This window comes from Nomascus leucogenys, chromosome 21, assembly GCF_006542625.1.
Source record: "Nomascus leucogenys isolate Asia chromosome 21, Asia_NLE_v1, whole genome shotgun sequence".
NCBI lineage: Eukaryota > Metazoa > Chordata > Mammalia > Primates > Hylobatidae > Nomascus > Nomascus leucogenys.
The window spans coordinates 350,483-372,538 of NC_044401.1; the positions used below are offsets into that span (position 1 = coordinate 350,483).

The window sequence follows — 22,056 nt, forward strand, 5'->3', positions numbered from 1 at the left end:
GTATAATCCCATCTCTACTAAAGTAAATACAAAAATTAGCTGGGCATGGTGGCACATGCCTGTAGTCCCAGTTACTTGGGACACTGGGGCAGGAGAATCGCTTGAACCCAGGAGGCAGAGGTTGCAGTGAGCCGAGATCACACCACTGTGCTCCAGCCTGGTGACAGAGCGAGACTCCGTCTCAAAAAAAAACAAAGAAAAAAGTCAGGAAATAAGAGATGCTGGAGAAGATGTAGAAAAAATAGGAATGCTTCTTTGAAAACTAGCACAAGACAGGGATGCCCTCTCTCACCACTCCTATTCAACATAGTGTTGGAAGTTCTGACCAGGGCAATCAGGCAGGAGAAAGAAATAAAGGGTTTTCAATTAGGAAAACAGGAAGTCAAACTGTCCCTGTTTGCAGATGACATGATTGTATATTTAGAAAACCCCATCGTGTCAGCCTCAAATCTCCTTAAGCTGATAAGCAACTTCAGCAAAGTCTCAGGATACAAAATCAAGGTGCAAAAATCACAAGAATTCCTATACACCAATAACAGAGAACCAAATCATGAGTGAACTTCCATTCACAATTGCTACAAAGAGAATACAATACCTAGGAATCCAACTTACAAGGGATGTGAAGGACCTCTTCAAGGAGAACTTCAAACCACTGCTCAACGAAATAAGAGGACACAAACAAATGGAAGAACATTCCATGCTCATGGGTAGGAAGAATCAATATCATGAAAACGGCCATACTGCCCAATGTAATTTATAGATTCAATGCCATCCCCATCAAGCTACCAATGACTTTCTTCAAAGAATTGAAAAGATCTACTTTAAAGTTCATATGGAACCAAAAAAGGACCCGCATTGCCAAGACAATCCTAAGCCAAAAGAACAAAGCTGGAGGCATCACGCTACCTGACTTCAAACTATACTACAAGGCTATAGTAACCAAAACAGCATGGTACTGGTACCAAAACAGCATGGTACTGGTACCAAAACAGATATATAGACTAATGGAACAGACCAGAGCCCTCAGAAATAATACCACTGCTGATCTGATGATCTACAACCATCTGATCTTTGACAAACCTGAAAAAAACAAGAAATGGGGAAAGGATTCCCTATTTAATAAATGATGCTGGGAAAACTGGCTAGCCATATGTAGAAAGCTGAAACTGGATCCCTTCCTTACATCTTATACAAAAATTAATTCAAGATGGATTAAAGACTTAAATGTTAGACTTAAAACCATAAAAACCCTTGAAGAAAACCTAGGCGATACCATTCAGGACATAGGCATGGGCAAGGACTTCATGTCTAAAACACCAAAAGCAATGGCAACAAAAGCCAAAATTGACAAATGGGATCTAATTAAACTAAAGAGCTTCTGCACAGCAAAAGAAACAACCATCAGAGTGAACAGGCAACCTACAGAATGGGAGAAAATTTTTGCAATCTACTCATCTGACAAAGGGCTAATGTCCAGAATCTACAAAGAACTTAAACAAATTTACAAGAAAAAAACAAACAACCCCATCAACAAGTGGGCAAAGTATATGAACAGACACTTCTCAAAAGAAGACATTTATGCAGCCAACAGACCCATGAAAAAAATGCTCATCTCACACCAGTTAGAATGGCGATCATTAAAAAGTCAGGAAACAACAGGTACTGGAGAGGATGTGGAGAAATAGGAACACTTTTACACTGTTGGTGGGACTGTAAACTAGTTCAACCATTGTGGAAGTCAGTGTGATGAGTCCTCAAGGATCTAGAACTAGAAACACCATTTGACCCAGCCATCCCATTACTGGGTATATACCCAAAGGACTGTAAATCATGCTGCTATAAAGACACATGCACATGTATGTTTATTGCGGCACTATTCACAATAGCAAAGACTTGGAACCAACCCAAATGCCCACCAATGATAGACCAGATAACGAACATGTAGCACATATACACCATGGAATAATACTGTGCAGCTATTAAAAAAGACAAGTTCGTGTCCTTTGCAGGGACATGGATGAAACTGGAAACCATCATTCTCAGCAAACTAACACAGGAACAGAAAACCAAACACTGCATATTCTCACTCATAATTGGGAATCGAACAATGTGAACACATGGACATAGGGAGGGGAACATCACACACCGTGGCCTGTTGGGGGTTGTGGGGGTTGGGAGGCTAGGGGAGGGATAGCATTAGGAGAAATACCTAATGTAGATGACGGGTTGATGGGTGCAGCAAACCACCATGGTATGTGTATAAGTATGTAATAAACCTGCGCATTTTGCACATGTATTCCAAAACTTAAAGTATAATAAACTATACATAAATATATATAATTATATATATTTCACATATATATATGTGTGTGTGAAAAAAACCCACAAAATAATACCACAAGCTGCTAGGAATAGTTAATATAGTGTCCTGTATCTTAATAATTCTTGAAGTACAATACCATATAAGAAATACTGTAAATAATGTTGAACCTGAAAACTCGAGCAAAGCTTAAAATATAAGTAATATTTTAAAAGGCAAAATATATGTCATATATTTCATATTTCCATTAATAATGATTAAATTTGAAACTTTCTAACACTTTAGTTATAATGGTATAAAACAGTGGTCTTTTTTTGTTATTGGGTTTTTTTTATTATTACACTTTAAGTTCTAGGGTACATGTGCACAACATGCAGGTTTGTTACATATGTATACATGCGCCATGTTGGTGTGCTGCACCCATTAACTCATCATTTACATTAGATATATCTCCTAATGCTATCCTTCCCCAATCTCCCCACCCCACGACAGGCCCTGGTGTGTGATATTCCCTTTCCTGGGTCCAAGTGTTCTCACTGTTCAATTCCCACCTGTGAGTGAGAATATGTGGTGTTTGGTTTTCTGCCCTTGGGATAGTTTGCTGAGAATGATGGTTTCCAGCTTCATCCATGTCCCTACAAAGGACAGGAACTCATCCTTTTTTATGACTGCATAGTATTCCATGGTGTATATGTGCCACATTTTCTGAATCCAGTCTATCACTGATGGACATTTGGGTTGGTTCCAAGTCTTTACCATTGTGAATAGTGCCACAATAAACATACGTGTGTGTGTGCGTCCTTATAGCAGCATGATTTATAATCCTTTGGGTATATACCCAGTAATGGGATGGCTGGGTCAAATGGTATTTCTAGTTCTAGATCCTTGAGGACTTGCCACACTGTCTTCCACAATGGTTGAACTAGTTTACAGTCCCACCAACAGCGTAAAAGGGTTCCTATTTCTCCACATCCTCTCCAGTACCTGTTGTTTCCTGACTTTTTAATGATGGCCATTCTAACTGGTGTGAGATGGTATCTTACAGTGGTTTTGATTTGCATTTCTCTGATGGCCAGTGATGATGAGCATTTTTTCATGTGTCTGTTGGCTGCATAAATGTCTTCTTTTGAGAAGTGTCTGTTCATATCCTTCACCCACTTTTTGATGGGGTTGTTTGAATTTTTCTTGTAAATTTGTTTAAGTTCTTTGTAGATTCTGGATATTAGCCCTTTGTCAGATGAGTAGGTTGCAAAAATTCTCTCCCATTCTGTAGGTTGCCTGTTCACTCTGATGGTAGTTTCTTTTGCTGTGCAGAAGCTCTTTAGTTTAATTAGATCCCATTTGTCAATTTTGGCTTTTGTTGCCATTGCTTTTGGTGTTTTAGACATGAAGTCCTTGCCCATGCCTATGTCCTGAATGGTATGGTCTAGGTTTTCTTCTAGGATTTTTATGGTTTGAGGTCTAACATTTAAGTCTTTAATCCATCTTGAATTAATTTTTGTATAAAGTGTAAGGAAGGGATCCAGTCTCAGCTTTCAACATATGGCTAGCCAGTTTTCCCAGCATCATTTATTAAATAGAGAATCCTTTCCCTATTTCTTGTTTTTGTCGGGTTTGTCAAAGATCAGATGGTTGTAGATGTGTGGTGTTAATTCTGAGGGCTCTGTTCAAACAGTGGTCATTTTTATCAGTTAATGCATAGTAGGCTAAAGAAATATTTATATATAGATAAAATAACAGGTTAAAAATGAGCATAATTTTGTACTATTAAAATTTTAAAAGAGCAGTTATAAACAAACATTCAGTATACCTATGATACCAAGAAAACATTATAAAATAATCACATTATTAATATAAACTAGGATTATTTAATTTGAATTAAAATAAATTTAATGTTTAGGCAAGATTTATTATGGTAATTCTCAATGAGTGTATTGCCACTAATTATTATTCCCAAGTAAAAGGAACTTGTTGATGTATAGGATATGGCTACTTTTGTTTTTTTTGAGACAGAGTCTCACTCTGTTGCCCAGGCTGAAGTGTAGTGGCACCATCTTCACTCACTGCAACCTCCACCTCCTGGGCTCAAAGGATTCTTGTGCCTCAGCCTCCCAAGTAGCTGGGATTACAGGCACGTGCCACCATGCCCAGCTAATTTTTTGTGTGTTTCTAGTAGAGGCAGGGTTTTGCCATGTTGCCCAGGCTCGTCTCGATCTCCTGACCTCAGATGATCCACCTGCCTTAGCCTCCAAAAGTGCTGGGGTTACAGGCGTGAGGCAGGGCACCCAGCCGGATATGGCTACTTTAAACACAAAATAATATTTTACTAAATATTATTTTTGTATTTTTCAACACCTTAAAATTTAGTACTTTTTATTACATTAATATACATAACTTTATCTTTCGAACAAACTGTAATCTTCCGACTTCAGAATGTAAGATCTTAAAGTACAGACACTTGGTTATGTATTTAAGTCTTTGACATGCAATATTAATGGGCACATTGCTTCTGCTTAATAAATCCTGCTACTTGTAATATGCATGGCCAGAAGTCCTTTACTGTTAAAATTAAAGTGTATAATACTTGTCTAAATGTTCATTAAGAATCCTGAAATAATTAACACTTGTAATTTACAATTTTATAATAATCATCAGAGATATGTCTACAAGACAACAAGTCAATTATGTTAATATGGAGGATTCAGTTGTATTTATAATTATGTAAAACTTTAAACAATATGTTAACATTAAAAATCATCTGCATTTTTTTGTCTCTGCTTCGTATCCCTCTTTCCCTAAAGAAAAAATGCATACCTGTTTTTGCAGGTCTTGTATTCTACTTTAAGAATTGGTTTACAAGATTCAGATTTTCTTCCTTCTCTTTGACTTTTTCCTAAAGAAAAAAAAGATTTAGTTGAATCTAATTTAAATTATATTCATCTGTAAGAATTAAAAAATTTGACTAAGGGAATTTAAAGATAAAGGAATAATAATGTAATTATATGTTTGTCATCACAGGATAAACTTATATCCATGAATCCTAATATTTTTGTTGAATTTGTAAACAATCTTTAGAATTGCAATAATTGTCTGCTATATAATTCATAAAATTACCTGTACAATTATATAAATTTTATCACTTTACATCCTTCACACATAAATCTAATTTCATGTGGAGTTATTTTAATTATTTAATTTTGAAGACAAAATAAGTTTAGAATTGAAGACCACACATGCATACTTATCTACATAATGAAATGTATTACTATTGCTATGGTTTGAACATGTCCCCCAAAATTCATGTGTTGGAAACTTAATCCCCAATGCAACAGTATTGAGAATGAGACTTTTAAGAGGTGATTAGGACATGGGGGCTTTGCCCTCATGGATGAATTAATACAGTTATTGTGAGAGTGGGTTGGTTATCATGGGAATGGTTTTCTGATGAAAGGATTAGCTCAGCCCCCTTCCTCTCTTCCACATCCTTCAACATGTGATACCTTCCACCATGTTATAACACAGTAAGAAGTCCCTCATCAGATGTTGCCCCTCAACCTTGGACTTTCCAGCCTCCAGAATCATAAGCCAAATAAACCTCTATTGTTTATACATCGCGTAGTGTGTAGTATTCTGTTACAGCAGCACAAAACAGACTAGGACAACAATGACAATCCATACTAGGATCAATATTTTATCTATAATACATGCAAACTCCTTCATGATTTTTAAAAATCATTTTAATGATGTATTCATTTTGCATAAAACAAAAATGATAATTTCTTATAGGGGATGGGTTATGCTGTTTAGACTCCGTAAGATTTTGAATAAAGGATCAAAAAGAGAAGGAAATAGAAGTGAAGCTACTTCTGCACATAACATGCTTATCTTCCTAGTTATCCTTTCAGTTTAATTCTATGTCTCATTTTGGTTAAATTGGCATGTGTTCTGAAATGCAATATTTGTTTCTTTTTTATTTTCAGTAAGTACCCTTATTTATTCTTGTATTACCACAGTTATCTATTACATAGATATCTATGTAATACATTGTTTATCTATTACATAGATATCTATGTAATACATTGTTTATCTATTACATATCTATTACATAGAAGTTTACATGCATATAGCTTTAAATTTTCAGATTAGCTTCAGAATAACATAAGCAAATCCAAATAGGATATCAAGATAGCTTTATTCAACTTGTTTAAAGGGCAAGGAATTAACAAAAAACAAATCAATATCTGCTGCTTGGCATGCTTTCTGAAATTGCCTTTTTATTTATTTTACCCTATGTTGACTAAAGATGAAACAAATAATAAAAAATTGACCATAATCATTCACACTGTACAAAAATATACATATCTGTGCCATATGTAAGATAGAATTGCTGACATTATATTTAGATGATGATGCCTTAGAAAGAGAAAACTTTTGCTCAGGGACTTGTCTGAACAATAGTCTTTTTTTTTTCTTTGAGACAGAGTCTCGCTCTGTCACCCAGGCTGGAGTGCAGTGGTGCAATCTTGGCTCATTGCAACCTCCGCCTCCTGGGTTCAAGTGATTCTCCTGCCTCAGCCTCCTGAGTAGCTGGAACTACAGGTGTGTGCCACCATGCCCAGCTAACTTTTTGTATTTTTAGTAGAGACAGAATTTCACAGTGTTAGCCAGGATGGTCTCAATCTCCTGACCTCGTGATCCATCTGTTCTCAGCCTCCCAAAGTGCTGGGATTACAGGCATGAGCCACCAAGCCCAGCGCTGAACAATAGTCTTAAGATTGAGAAATAGATGGTTGGAGATTACTGGCTTTGGTAATGACGTGGGAACAGAGAGAAATAAAAAAAGTGATACAGCCAAGGGAGAGATCCACTCCCCTTAGTTTATATGTCTTTTCCATCCAGCACTTCATTAAATTATCAAACCATTAATTAAACAAAACACTATATTTGCAGTTGTTTGTATATATTAAAGCATTTTTAATCAATGTACATCAGAGTCATCAATTGATTTCAGTGGGAAAGAATAATTATACAATTACTTGTTAAGTTAACATTTTCCTTCAATTTCCAACTCTACCAATTTATTCTTAGGAGAGAATTTTTGTGCTTTGATTATATTTATTGACTGTCAGTAATTGAAACATGATTAAATGTCATGTTGTGTATAACAACATTATCAACAATTACATTTCTTACTATTCCTAACATTCAGAGTAGTGTACCAAGTGTTATGATATTAAAAAACTAAATTCCAGAGGCTTAAAATTCACTGTATTAAAAAATAAGTAAAAATGACAATATGAAGTACTATAATGAAATGAGTGATAAGCATAAAGTGCTGTAGAGGTTGAGATTAAAACTGGTTTTATTGACAGGCCAATTTGACTAGATTAAAAGATCTGTGAAGGGAAATAGGTGAAATAATGTTAATGAAGTCCAAAATAGCCAATCAATGGCAATCTCTAAACTTATTTTCAGTATAAACAATGGAGAGTTATGAGAAGCTTTCAAGTTAGGGAGTGATGAGTGTAAAGCAATGTTTCAAAAATATTAATGTGACTTCATTTAATAGAGCAATTTTGAGGGTGTAAGAGACTGATGCTAGAAGAACACAGAGATTATTGCAATAGCACAGAAAAAAACATAGAAAAAAAGAATGAAGGAGTATGAACAATCTCAAAGAAATGTGGAATACCATTAATCACAAGAATATACATAATGGAAATAGAAGAAAAGGAAAGAAAGGAATACAAACATTTTTTAAAATAATGGTTGAAAACTTTCCTAAATTTGATGAAAAACATTATCTATGCTTTAAGAAGTTCAATAAACTCCAAGTAGGATAAAGAAATCTCTACTCAGACACATTCCAGTAAACATGCTCAAAAGAAAAAAAAAAACACCTTGAAAGCAGTGTGTACAAAAGAACCCTATTAAGATTAACTGCTAACTTTTAGAAACAATGGAGGCTGAAAGGCAATGGAATGTGATATGACATATTTAACATAGTAGAAGAAAAAAAATCTGCCAACCAAGAGTCTTATGTTGAGCAAAACTCTTTCAAAAATAAAGATGAATAAAGATAATTTCCAGATAAACAAAAACTGAGAGAATTTGTTGATAACAGAGCTATCTTACAAAAAATACTAAAAAAAGGCCTTCAGGCTGAAAGAAAGTGAGCCCAGCAAGTAATTTAAGTCTACACAAAGAACAGAGTACCAGTAAAGGTAACTAGGTAGATAATTACAATGGCATAATTGCATATTTATTCTCCAACCACCTCTTAACTGACTTAAAAATCAATTATATAAAACAAAATGTATATAATTGTATTGTGAGATCTGTATATATATTTGCCAATAATAACAAAAAGGAGGTGGGTGAGACACAGCTATATTGGAATGAGGAGAAGATACCAGTTGGTAATTTGAATCTACAGCAACAAATGAAGAAAACCAAAAATGATAAGCAAAAACGTCAATGTAACAGATTCTATGAATATATACTTGATCTACATTTTTGTCAACATCCTTAAAAGACATACAATTATATAAGATTTAATAATAATTTAAATCAAAGAATGTATTATTGGATTTGCAGCACATATAGATATAACATGTATAACAAAAAATTGGACAAAAAAAGGAGAAGAGCCAAGCACAATAGCTGATGTCTGTAATCCCAGCAATTTGGGAGGCCAAGGTGGGTGGATCACCTGAAGTCAGGAGTTCGAGACCAGCCTGGCCAACATGGTGAAACCCCATCTCTACCAAAAATACAAAAATTAGCCAGGTGTGGTGGCACGTGCCTGTAATCCCAGCTACTTGGGAGGCTGAGGCACGAGAATCCCTTGAGCCCAGGAGGGGGCCAATATTCATCATTCTTAAAGAAAATAATTTTCAAATGAGAATTTCATATCCAGCCAAGCTAAGCTTAATAAGCACATAAATAAAATGCTTTCCAGACAAGGCAAATAAATGTTGAGGGATATTGTCACCACCAGGCCTGCCTTACAAGAGCTCCTGAAGGAAGCGCTAAACATGGAAAAAAAAAAAAAAAAAAAAACAGTACTGGCCACTGCAAAAACATATAAAAATATAAAGACCAACGACACTATGAAGAAACTGCATCAACTAATGTACAAAATAACCAGCTAGCATCATAATGATAGGATCAAATTCACACATAACAATATTAACTTTTAATGTAAATGGGCTAAAGTCTCCAATTAAACACAAGACAGGCAAATTGGATAAAGAATCAAGACCCATCGATGTGCTGCATCAGGAGACCCATCTCACATGTAAAGACACACTTAGGCTCAAAATAAAAAGATGGAGGAATATTTACCAAGCAAATGGAAAGCAAGAAAATAGAAGGGGTTGCAATCCTAGTCTCTGATAAAACAGACTTTAAACCAACAAAGATCAAAAAAGGAAAAGAAGGGCATTACATAATGGTAAAGGGATCAATGCAACAAGTAGAGCTAACTATCCTAAACATATATGAATCCAATACAGTAGCATCCACATACTGGGATATGAGCCAATATCCCACCCAGAATCATAAGACAAGTTCTTAGAGACCTACAGAGAGACTTGGACTCCCGCATAGTAATAGTGGGAGAATTTCACACCCCACTATCAATATTAGACAGATCAACAAGACAGAAAATTAACAAGGATATTCAGGACTTGAACTCGGCCCTGGACCACGAGGACCTAATAGACATCTGCAGAACTCTCCACCACAAATAAACAAAATATACATTCTTCTCAGTGCCACATAACACTTATTCTAAAATCGACCACATAATTGGAAACAAAACACTCCTCAGCAAATGCAAATGAATAGAAATAATAACAAACAGTCTTTCAGACCACAGTGCAATCAAATTAGAACTCAGGATTAAGAAACTCACTCAAAACCACACAACTAATGGAAATTGAATAACCTGCTCCTGAATGACTACTGGGTAAATAACAAAATTAAGGCAGAAATAAACAAGTTATTTGAAACCAGTGAGAACAAAGAGAGAGACAATGAACCCAGAATCTCTGGGACACAGCTAAAGCAGTGTTAAGAGCAGAATTTATAGCACTAAATGCCTACATCAGAAAGCAAGAAAGATAAAAAATCAACACACTAACATCACAATGAAAAAAACTAGAGAAGAAAGAGCAAACAAATTCAAAAGCTAGCAGAAGACAAGAAATAACTAAGATCAGAGTGCAACTGAAGGAGACAGAGACATGAAAAACCCTTCAAAAAATCAATGAATCCAGGACCTGGTTTTTTGAAAAGATTAACAAAATAGACTGCTAGCTAGACTAATGAAGAAGAAAAGAGAGAAGAATCAAATAGACACAATAAGAAATGATAAAGGGGATATCACCACTGATCCCACAGAAATACAAACTACCACCAGAGAATACTATTAGCACCTCTATGCAAATAAACTAGAAAATCTGGAAGAAATGGGTAAATTCCTGGACACATACACCCTCCCAAGACTAAAACAGGAAGAAGTTAAATCCTGGAATGTACCAATAACAAGCTCTGAAATTGAGGCAGTAATTAACAGCCTACCAAATAAAAAAGTCCAAGAACGGATGGATTCACAGCCAAATTCTACCAGAGGTACAAAGAGGAGCTGGAACCATTCCTTCTGAAACTATTCCAAAAAAAGAAAAAGAGGGACTCCTCCCTAACTCATTTTGTGAGGCCAGCATCATCCTGATACCAAAACCTGGCAGAGACACAACAAAAAAAGAAAATTTCAGGCCAATATCCCTGATGAACATCAATATGAAAATCTTCAATAAAATACTGGCAGACCAAATCCAGCAGCACATCAAAAAGCTTACCCACCATGATCAAGTCGACTTCACCCCTGAGATGCAAGGCTAGTTCGACATACACAAGTCAATAAACATAATCCATCACATAAAAAGAACGAATGACAAAAACCACATGATTATCTCAATAGATGCAGAAAAGGCCTTTGATCAAATTCAACATCCCTACATGCTAAAAACTCTCAATAAACTAGGTATTGATAGAACATATGTAAAAATAATAAAAGCTATTTATGACAAACCCACAGCCAATATCATACTGAATGTGCAAAAGCTGGAAGCATTCCCTTTGAAAACTGGCACAAGACAAGGATGCAGTCTCTCACCACTCCTATTTAACATAGTATTAGAAGTTCTGGCCAGGGCAATCAGGCAAGAGAAAGAAATGAAATGTATTCAGTTAGGAAAAGAGGAAGTCATATTGTCTCTGTTTGCAGATGACATGATTGTATATTTAGAAAACCCCATTGTCTCAGCCCAAAATCTCCTTAAGCTGATAAGCAACTTCGGCAGAGTCTCAAGATACAAAATCAGTGTGCAAAAATCGCAAGCATTCCTATACATTGATAATAGACAAGTGGGGAAGGGATTCCCTATTTAATAAATGGTGCTGGGAAAACTGGCTAGCCATATGCAGAAAACAGAAACTGGACCTCCTCCTTACACCTTATACAAAAATTAGCTCAATAAGAATTAAAGACTTACATGTAAGATCTAAACCCATAAAAATCCTAGAAGAAAACCTAGGCAATACCATTCAGGACATAGGCATGGGCAAAGACTTCATGACTAAAACATCAAAAGCAATGGCAACAAAAGCCAAAATTGACATATGGGATCTAATCAAACTTATGAGCTTCTGCACAGCAAAAGAAACTATCATCAGAGTGATAGGCAACCTACAGAATGGGAGAAAATTTTTACAAGCTATCCATCTGACAAAGGTCTAATATCCAGAATCTACAAGGAACTTAAACAAATTTACAAGAAAAAAAACCCATCAAAAAGTGGGAGAAGGATATGAACAGATACTTCTCAAATGACATTTATGCAGCTAAGAAAGATATGAAAAAAGGTTCATCATCGCTGGTCATTAGAGAAATGTAAATCAAAACCACAATGAGATACCATCTCATGCCAGTTAGAATGGCTATTAAAGAGTCAGGAAAGAACAGACGCTGGTGAGTCTGTGAAGAAATAGAAATGCTTTTACACTGTTGGTGGCAGTGTAAATTACTTCAATCAATGTGGAAGACAGGGTGGTGGTTCCTCAAGGATCTAGAACCGGAAACACCATTTGACCCAGCAATCCCACTCCTGGGTATATATCCAAAGGATTATAAATCATTCTACTATAAAGACACAGGCATGCATATGTTTATTGCAGCACTATTCACAATAGCAAAAACTTGGAACCAACCCAAATGTCCATCAATGATAGACTGGATTAAGAAAATGCGGCACATATACACCATGGAATACTATGCAGCCATAAAATAGAATGAGTTATGTCCTTTGCCAGGACATAGATGAAGCTGGAAGCCATCATTCTCAGCAAATTTACACAGGAACAGAAAACCAAACTCTCACTCATAATTGGGAGTTGAACAATGAGAACACATGGACCCAGGGAGGGGAACATCAAATACCGGGGCAGGCTGTGGGGTAGGGTGTAAGGGGAGGGAGAGTATTAGGACAAATACCTAATGCATGCGGGGCTTAAAACCTAGATGATGGGTTGACAGGTGCAGCAAACCACCATGGCACAGGTATACCTATGTAACAAACCTACACATTCTGCCTATGTATCCCAGAACATAAAGTAAATAAATAAACAGAAATTAAATTTTTAAAAAATATTCGTTTAATGTTAAAAAATCAGTAAAGGAGGAGTACAAGGAAAAAGGGCATGAACATATGGAAAATAAAAACTAAATTTACAGACATCAATCTAACAGTACCAACAATAACATTAAATGTGAATTGATTAAACATTTCAATCAAAAGGAAGATATAGTATGACTGCACAAAACAAGCAAATAGTATCCAACTATATGTTTTCTACAGGAGACATGATTTAGATCAAAGATACAAAAAAGTTTAAAGCAAACCATAAAAAAGGACATAACATGGAAATGGCAGCCGTAAGAAATCTTCAGTGGCTGTAATAATATCTGACTGAATAACAAATGAAAGAAACCAAAAATACTTTGTGAAGAATGAAATGAAGATATAACATACTAAAAATAATAGTATGCAGCTTAAGCAATGCTGAGAGGAAAATTTATAGCCATAAGCAAGTATGTTTAAAAAAGGAAAAGAAAATAAAAGAAAAGGAAAGGAAAGAAAAAAAGGCTGAGCCCAGTGGGTTGCACCTGTAATCCCAACACTTTGGGAGGCTGGGGTGGAAAGACTGCTTGAGTCCAGGGTATTGAGACCAGACTGGACAACATAGGTAGACCCTGTCTCAATCAATCAATCAATCAATAATCCGGGCATGGTAGCAAAGGCCTGTAGTCCCAACTACTTGAAAGGCTGAGGTGGGAGGATCACTTGAGCCAGGAGGTTGAGGCTGCAGTGAGCCATGATCCATGATCATGCCACTGCACTCCTGCCTGCGTGACAGAATGAGACCCTGTCTCAAAAAAAGAAGAAAAGAAAAAAAAATCTCAAATCAATATCCTCACCATTCACATTAAAACATAGAAAAAAAAAACTAAACTGAAAGCAAACAGAAGAAAGGAAATAAAGATTATAGCAGAAATCAATGAAGTATTAAAGAAAAAAATACAAAAATAATCTAAAAGTTGGTTCTTTGAACACAGATAAAAGGAAAGACCTCCGTTTTTATGGACTGGGAGAATTAATATTCCTGGGTGCGGTGGCTCATGCCTGTAATCCCAGCACTTTGGGAGGCCGAGGCAGGTGGATGAACTGAGGTAAAAAGTTCGAGACCAGCCTGACCAACATGGTGAAATCCCATCTCTACTAAAAATACAAAAAAATTAGCCAGGCATAGTGGTGGGAGGCTGAGGCAGGAGAATTGCTTGAACCCGGGAGGCGGAGGTTGCGGTGAGCCAAGATTGCGCCACTGCACTCCAGTCTGGGTGAGAGAGCAAGACTGTCTTTAAAAAAAAAAAAGAATTGATATTGTTAAAATCCCCATGCTATCCAAACTGATCTATAGATTCAATGAAATCCCTATGAAAATACCAAGGAAATACTTTACAGAAATAGAAAAAAAAAATCCTAAAATTCACATGGAACCACAAAAGACCCCAAATAGCCAAAGTAATATTGAACAAGAATAACAATGCTGGAGGCATCCCACTTTCTGATTTCAAAATATATTACAAAGATAAGTGGGATTGAATCAAACTAAAAAGCATCTGCAGAGCAAAGAAAACAAGCAATAGAGTGACAAATGTGTCCCGGGGAGCAGGGCCAAGGCTTGGATCCTACTGTGTGCCCAGTCTCCTTCTCTTCCCTGCGGATTCCACCATTCTCCCATCCTAATGGCATCGTTAGGGATTGGAAAGCAGGTATTGTTGGGAACCAGGAGATTTGAGCTGTAGTTCTGTCCCCACTGCCCACTGACTTCGTCCTTGGATGAGTCACTCAATCTATTAGTTTACTAAAGCAGAAAATGTGATATATACACACACACACACACACACTAATTCACTGAAATATTATTCAGCTTTTATAATAAAGTAAATCCTGACATTTATGACAACTTGGATGAACCTGGAGGATATTATGCTAGGTGAAACAATTCAGACACAGAAAGACAAATATTGCATTATCTCACATACACAAAAGTGGAAATATACTTAGAGAAAGTAGAATGGTGGTTGCGAGGGTGAAGCAGGGGAGGGGAAAAGGAAGAAAATGACAATTATGTGTCGTGATGGATGTTAATTTATATAAAATATTGAGTTGTATAACTTAAATATATTCAATTTTTGTCTCTTATAATTCAATAAAGCTGAAAAAAAGTTGCTTCTTTGAAAAGGTCAAAACGATTGACAAAACATTAGCTAGGTTGACCAAGACAAGAAGAGAAACTAACATTATTATAATCAAGAGCGAAGGCCGGGCACAGTGGCTCACACCTGTAATCCCAGCACTTTGGGAAGCCGAGGCGGGCAGATCACGAGGTCAAGAGATCGAGACCATCCTGGCCAACATGATGAAATCCCATCTAAATTTAGTATAAAAAAGTATAAAAATTAGCTGGGCATGGTGGCATGTGCCTGTAGTCCCAGCTACTCGGGGGGCCGAGGCTGAAGAATCGCTTGAACCTAGGAGGCAGAGGTTGCAGTGAGCCAAGATCTGGCCACTGCACTCCAGCCAGGTGACAGAGCTAGACTCTATCTCAAAAAAAAAAAAAAAAAAAAAAAAAAAAGAGTGAAAAGAGGGACCTATCTCAGAGAATTAAAAAGATTGTAATGGCGTATTATGAATAACAATATTCCAACAAATCAGATAACCTGTACAAATGGATAAATTCCTAGAAAAACACAAACTATCAAAACTGACGTTAGAAGATATGAATAGACATAACAAGTAATGAAATGAATTTGTAATTGGAAAAATCTCACAAAGAATAGCCCAGGCCCAGAGGACTTCACTGTTGAATTCTACCCAACATCTGAGGAATAATTAGTACCAATTTTTCACAAACCCTCCTAAAAAAACAGAAGAGGAGGAAACACTTTCCAACTCATTCTATGAGGCCACTTCTTACAGCAGTCTGTTATGTCCTCTAAATGTTAAACACAAAGTTACTTTTTTTTTTTTCAAGACAGGGAGTGCAGTGGCATGATCATAGCTCACTGCAGCCTGGAACTCCTGGGCTCAAGCAATCCTAGTGCCTAGGCCTCAAAAAGCACCGATAAATGAATAAATAAAATACGATAAAATGGAATCTTATTCACCAATAAAAAGGAATAAAGTACTCGTACGACATGAATGAATCTTGGAAGAATTTCGTTAAGAGAAAAAAGCCAGTGACAACATGCCAAACATTGTATGGCTTTATTGCTTTGAAATGGCTATAACAGACAAATTCATACACACAGAGACTAAAGTAGTTATTGCCTAGGGTTGCAAGGTTTGGAGAGAAAGGGGAGTAGCTGGTAATAGGTACGTGGTTTCTTTTTAGAGTAATGAAAATATCATAACATTGATTTGGTAATGGTTACAAACCTCACTGAATATACTCAAAATCATTGAATCATATACCTTAAATGGGTAAATTGTAGGATACGTCATTTTATTTCAATAAAACATTTACTAAAACAAGTATCTAAAATTTCTTCTTATTATCATTACATGTTAACTTCTAGGGTACATGTGCACAATGTGCAAGTTTGTTACAAAGGTATACATGTGCCATGTTGGTTTGCTGCACCCATTAACTTTGATCATTTACATTAGGTATTTCTCTTAATGCTATCCCTCCCCCTGACTCCTACCCCATGACAGGCCCCCATGTGTGATATTCCCTGCCCTGTGTCATGTTCTCATTGTTCAATTCCCACCTATGAGTGAGAACATATGGTGTTTGGCTTTCTGTCCTTGTGATAGTTTGCTGAGAATGATGGTTTCCAGCTTCATCCACGTCCCTGCAAAGGAAAATGAACTTATCCTCTTTTATGGCTACATAGTATTCCATGGTGTATATGTGCCACATTTTCTAAATCCAGTCTATCATTGATGGACATTTGGGTTGGTTCCAAGTTTTTGCTATTGTGGGTAGCGCTGCAATAAACATACATGTACATGTTTCTTTATATTAGCATGATTTATAGTCCTTTGGGTATATACCCAGTAATGGGATGGCTGGGTCAAATGGTATTTCTAGTTCTAGATCCATGAGGAATCGCCACACTGTCTTCCACAATGGTTGAACTAATTTAAACTCCCACTAACAGTGTAAAAGCATTCCTATTTCTCCACATCCTCTCCAGCACCTGTTATTTCCTGACTTTTTACTGATCGCCATTCTAACTGGTGTGAGATGATATCTCACTGTGGTTTTGATTTGCATTTCTCTGATGGCCAGTGATGATGAGCATTTTTTCATGTGTCTGTTGGCTGCATAGGTGTCTTCTTTTGAGAAGTGTCTGTTCATATCATTTCCCCACTTTTTGATGGGGTGGTTTGTTTTTTTCTTGTAAATTTGTTTAAGTTCTTTGTAGATTCTGGATATTAGCCCATTGTCAGAAAGGTAGATTACAACAATTTTCTCCCATTCTGTAGGTTGCCTATTCACTATGATGGCAGTTTCTTTTGCTGTGTAGAAGCTCTTTAGTTTAATTAGATCCCATTTGTCAATTTTGGCTTTTGTTGCCATTGCTTTTGGTGTTTCAGTCATGAAGTCCTTGCCCATGCCTATGTCCTGAATGGTATTGCCTAGGATTTCTTCTAGGGTTTTTATGGTTTCAGGTCTAACATTTAAGTCTTTAATCCATCTTGAATTAATTTTTGTATGAAGTGTAAGGAAGGGATCCAGTTTCAGCTTTCTACAGATGGCTAGCCAGTTTTCCCAGCACCATTTATTAAACAAGGAATCTTTTCCCCATTGCTTGTTTTTGTCAGGTTTGTTGAAGATTAGATGGTTGTAGATGTGTGGTGTTATTTCTGAGGCCTCTGTTCTGTTGCATTGGTCTATCTCTCTGTTTTGGTACCAGTACCATGCTGTTTTGGTTACTGTAGCTTTGTAGTATAGTCTGAAGTCAGGTAGCATGATGCCTCCAGCTTTGTTCTTTTGGCTTTGGGTTGTCTTGGTAATATGGGCTCTTTTTTGGTTCCATATGAACTTTAAAGTAGTTTTTTCCAATTCTGTGAAGAAAGTCATTGGTAGCTCGATGGAGATGGCATTGAATCTATAAATTACCTTGGGCAGTATGGCCATTTTGATGATATTGATTCTTCGTATCCAGGAGCATGGAATGTTCTTCCATTTGTTTGTGTCCCCTTTTATTTCCTAGACCAGTGGTTTGTAGTTCTCCTTGAAGAGGTCCTTCACATCACTTGTAAGTGGGATTCCTAGGTATTTTATTCTCTTTGTAGCAATTGTGAATGGGAGTTCACTAATGATTTGGCTGTCTGTCTGTTATTTGTGTATAAGAATGCTTGTGATTTTTGCACATTGATTTTGAATCCTGAGACTTTGCTGAAGTTGCTTATCAGCTTTTTTTTCTTATTATACTTTCAGTTCTAGGGTACATGTGCACAATGTGCAGGTTTGTTACATATGTATACATGTGCCATGTTGGTGTGCTGCCCCCATTAACTCATCATTTACATTAGGTATATCTCCTAATGCTATCCCTCCCCCCGCCCCCCACCCCACGACAGGCCCCTGTGTGTGATGTTTCCCACCCTCTGTCCAAGTGTTCTCATTGTTCAATTCCCACCTATGAGTGAGAACATGCTGTGTTTAGCTTTCTGTATTTGCAATAGTTTGCTGAGAATGATGGTTTCCAGCTTCATCCACATCCCTACAAAGGACATGAACTCATCCTTTTTTATGGCTGCATAGTATTCCATGGTGTATATGTGCTACATTTTCTTAATCCAGTCTATCATTGATGGTTATTTGGGTTCGTTCCAAGTCTTTGCTATTGTGAATAGTGCCTCAATAAACATACGTGTGCATGTGTCTTTATAGCAGCATGATTTATAATCCTTTGGGTATATGTCCAGTAAATGGGATGGCTGGGTCAAATAGTATTTCTAGTTCTAGATCCTTGAGGAATCGCCACACTCTCTTCCACAACGGTTGAACTAGTTTACATTCCCACTAACAGTGTAAAAGCATTTCTACTTCTACACATCCTCTCCAGCACCTTGTTGTTTCCTGACTTTTTAATGATCACCATTCTAACTGGTGTGAGATTATATCTCATTGTGGTCTTGATTTTCATTTCTCTGATGGCCAGTGATGATGAGCATTTTTTCATGTGTCTGTTGGCTGCATAAATGTCTTCATTTGAGAAGTGTCTGTTCATATCCTTCACCCACGTTTTGATGGGGTTCTTTGAGTTTTTCTTGTAAATTTGTTGAACTTCTTTGTAGATTCTGGATATTAGCCCTTTGACAGACAGGTAGAGCACCCCCGACTCATAAAGCAAGTCCTTAAAGACCTACAAGGAGACTTAGAATCCCACACAATAATAATGGGAGACTTCAACACCCCACTGTCCACATTAGAAGATCAACAAAACAGAAAGTTAACAAGGATATACAGGAATGAAACTCAGCTCTGCATCAAGTGGACCTAATAGACATCTACAGAACTCTTCACCTCAAATCAACAGAATATACACTCTTCTTAACACCACATCACACTTATTCCAAAATTGACCACATAGTTGGAAGTAAAGCACTCCTCAGCAAATGTAAAAGAATGGGAATCACAACAAACTGTCTCTCAGAACACAGTGCAATCAAACTAGAACTCAGGATTAAGAAACTCACTCAAAACCATTCAACTACACGGAAACTGAACAACCTGCTCCTGAATGACTACTGGGTAATTAACAAAATGAAGGCAGAAATAAAGAAAACCTAGGCAATACCATTCAGGACATAGGCGTGGGCAAGGACTTCATGTCTAAAACATCAAAAGCAATGGCAACAAAAGCCAAAATTGACAAATGGGATCTAATTAAACTAAAGAGCTTCTGCACAGCAAAGGAAACTACCATCAGAGTGAACAGGCAACCTACAGAATGGGAGAAAATTTTTGCAACCTACTCATCTGACAAAGGGCTAATATTCAGAATCTACAATGAACTCAAACAAATTTACAAGAAAAAAACAAACAATCCCATCAAAAAGTGGGCAAAGGACATGAACAGACACTTCTCAAAAGAAGACATTTATGCAGCCAAAAAACACATGAAGAAATGCTCATTATCACTGGCCATCAGAGAAATGCAAATCAAAACCACAGTGAGATACCATCTCACACCAGTTAGAATGGCCATCATTAAAAAATCAGGAAACAACAGGTGCTGGAGAGGATGTGGAGAAATAGGAACACTTTTACACTGTTGGTGGGACTGTAAACTAGTTCAACCATTGTGGAAGTCAGTGTGGCGATTCCTCAGGGATCTAGAACTAGAAATACCATTTGACCCAGCCATCCCATTACTGGGTATATACCCAAAGGACTATAAATCATGCTGCTATAAAGACACATGCACACGTATGTTTATTGTGTCACTATTCACAATAGCAAAGAGTTGGAACCAACCCAAATGTCCAACAACGATAGACTGGATTAAGTAAATGTGGCACATATACACCATGGAATACTATGCAGCCATAAAAAATGATGAGTTCATGTCCTTTGTAGGGACATGGATGAAACTGGAAAACATCATTCTCAGTAAACTATCGCAAGGACAAAAAACCAAACACCGCATGTTCTCACTCATAGGTGGGAACTGAACAATGAGAACTCATGGACACAGGAAGGGGAGCATCACACTCCAGGGACTGTTGTGTGGTGGGGGGAGGGGGGAGGGACAGCATTAGGAGATATACCTAATGCTAAATGATGAGTTAATGGGTGCAGGAAATCAACATGCACATTGTGCACATGTACCCTAAAACCTAAAGTATAATAAAAAAAAAAAGAAAGATGTTCTTTAAAACCAATGAGAACAAAGACACAACATACCAGAATCTCTGGGACACATTTAAAGCAGTGTGTAGAGGGAAATTTATAGCACTAAATGCCCACAAGAGAAAGTAGGAAAGATCTAAAATCAACACCCTGACATCACAAATAAAAGAACTAGAGAAGCAAGAGCAAACACATGGAAAAGCTGGCAGAAGGCAAGAAATAACTAACATCAGAGCAGAACTGAAGGAGACAGAGAAACAAAAATCCCTTCAAAAAAAATCAATGAATCCAGGAGCTGGTTTTTTTGCAAAGATCAACAAAATTGATAGACAGCTAGCAAGACTACTAAAGAAGAAAAGAGAGAAGAATCAAATAGATGCAATAAAAAATGATAAAGGGGATATCACCACCGAACCCACAGAAATACAAACTACCATCAGACAAACTATAAAACACCTCTACGCAAATAAACTAGAAAATCTAGAAGAAATGGATAAATTCCTGGACACATACACCCTCCAAAGACTAAACCAGGAAGAAGTTGAATATCTGAATAGACCACTAACAGGTTCTGAAATTGAGGCAATAATTAATAGCTTACCAACCAAAAAAAATTCCAGGACCAGACGGATTCACAGCCGAATTCTACTAGAGGTGCAAAGAGGAGCTGGTACCATTCCTTCTGAAACTATTCCAATCAATAAAAAAAGAAGGAATCCTCCCTAATTCATTTTATGAGGCCAACATCATCCTGATACCAAATCCTGGCAGAGACACAACAAAAAAAGAATTTTAGGCCAATACCCCTGAGGAACATTGATGTGCAAATCCTCAATAAAATACTGGCAAACTGAATCCAGCAGCACATCAAAAAGCTTATCCACCATGATCAAGTTGGCTTCATCCCTGGGATGCAAGGCTGCTTCAACACACACAAATCAATAAACGTAATCCATCACATAAACAGAACCAAAGGAAAAAACCACATGATTATCTCAATAGATGCAGAAAAGGCCTTAGACAAAATCAACAGCACTTCATGCTAAAAACTCTCAAAAAACTAGGTATAAATGGGACATATCTCAAAATAATAAGAACTATTTATGACAAACCCACAGCCAGTATCATACCGAATGGGCAACAATTGGAAGTATTCCCTTTGAAAACTGGCACAAGATAGGCATGCCCTCTCTCACCACTCCTATTCAACGTACCATTGGAAGTTCTGGCCAGGG

General features: G+C 36.9%; 1 protein-coding gene across 4 annotated transcripts in view; it reads right to left on the bottom strand.

The window, feature by feature from the left end:
• STXBP5L (syntaxin binding protein 5 like) overlaps positions 1-22,056 on the bottom strand; it is a 509,439-nt gene that overhangs the window by 231,287 nt on the left and 256,096 nt on the right. For all 4 annotated transcript variants that reach the window (XM_012501087.2, XM_030802184.1, XM_030802185.1 and 1 more), the window contains one exon: positions 5,135-5,213. In XM_012501087.2, coding sequence (XP_012356541.1) covers positions 5,135-5,213 — 79 coding nt within the window. The remainder of the gene's footprint in view (positions 1-5,134; positions 5,214-22,056) is intronic.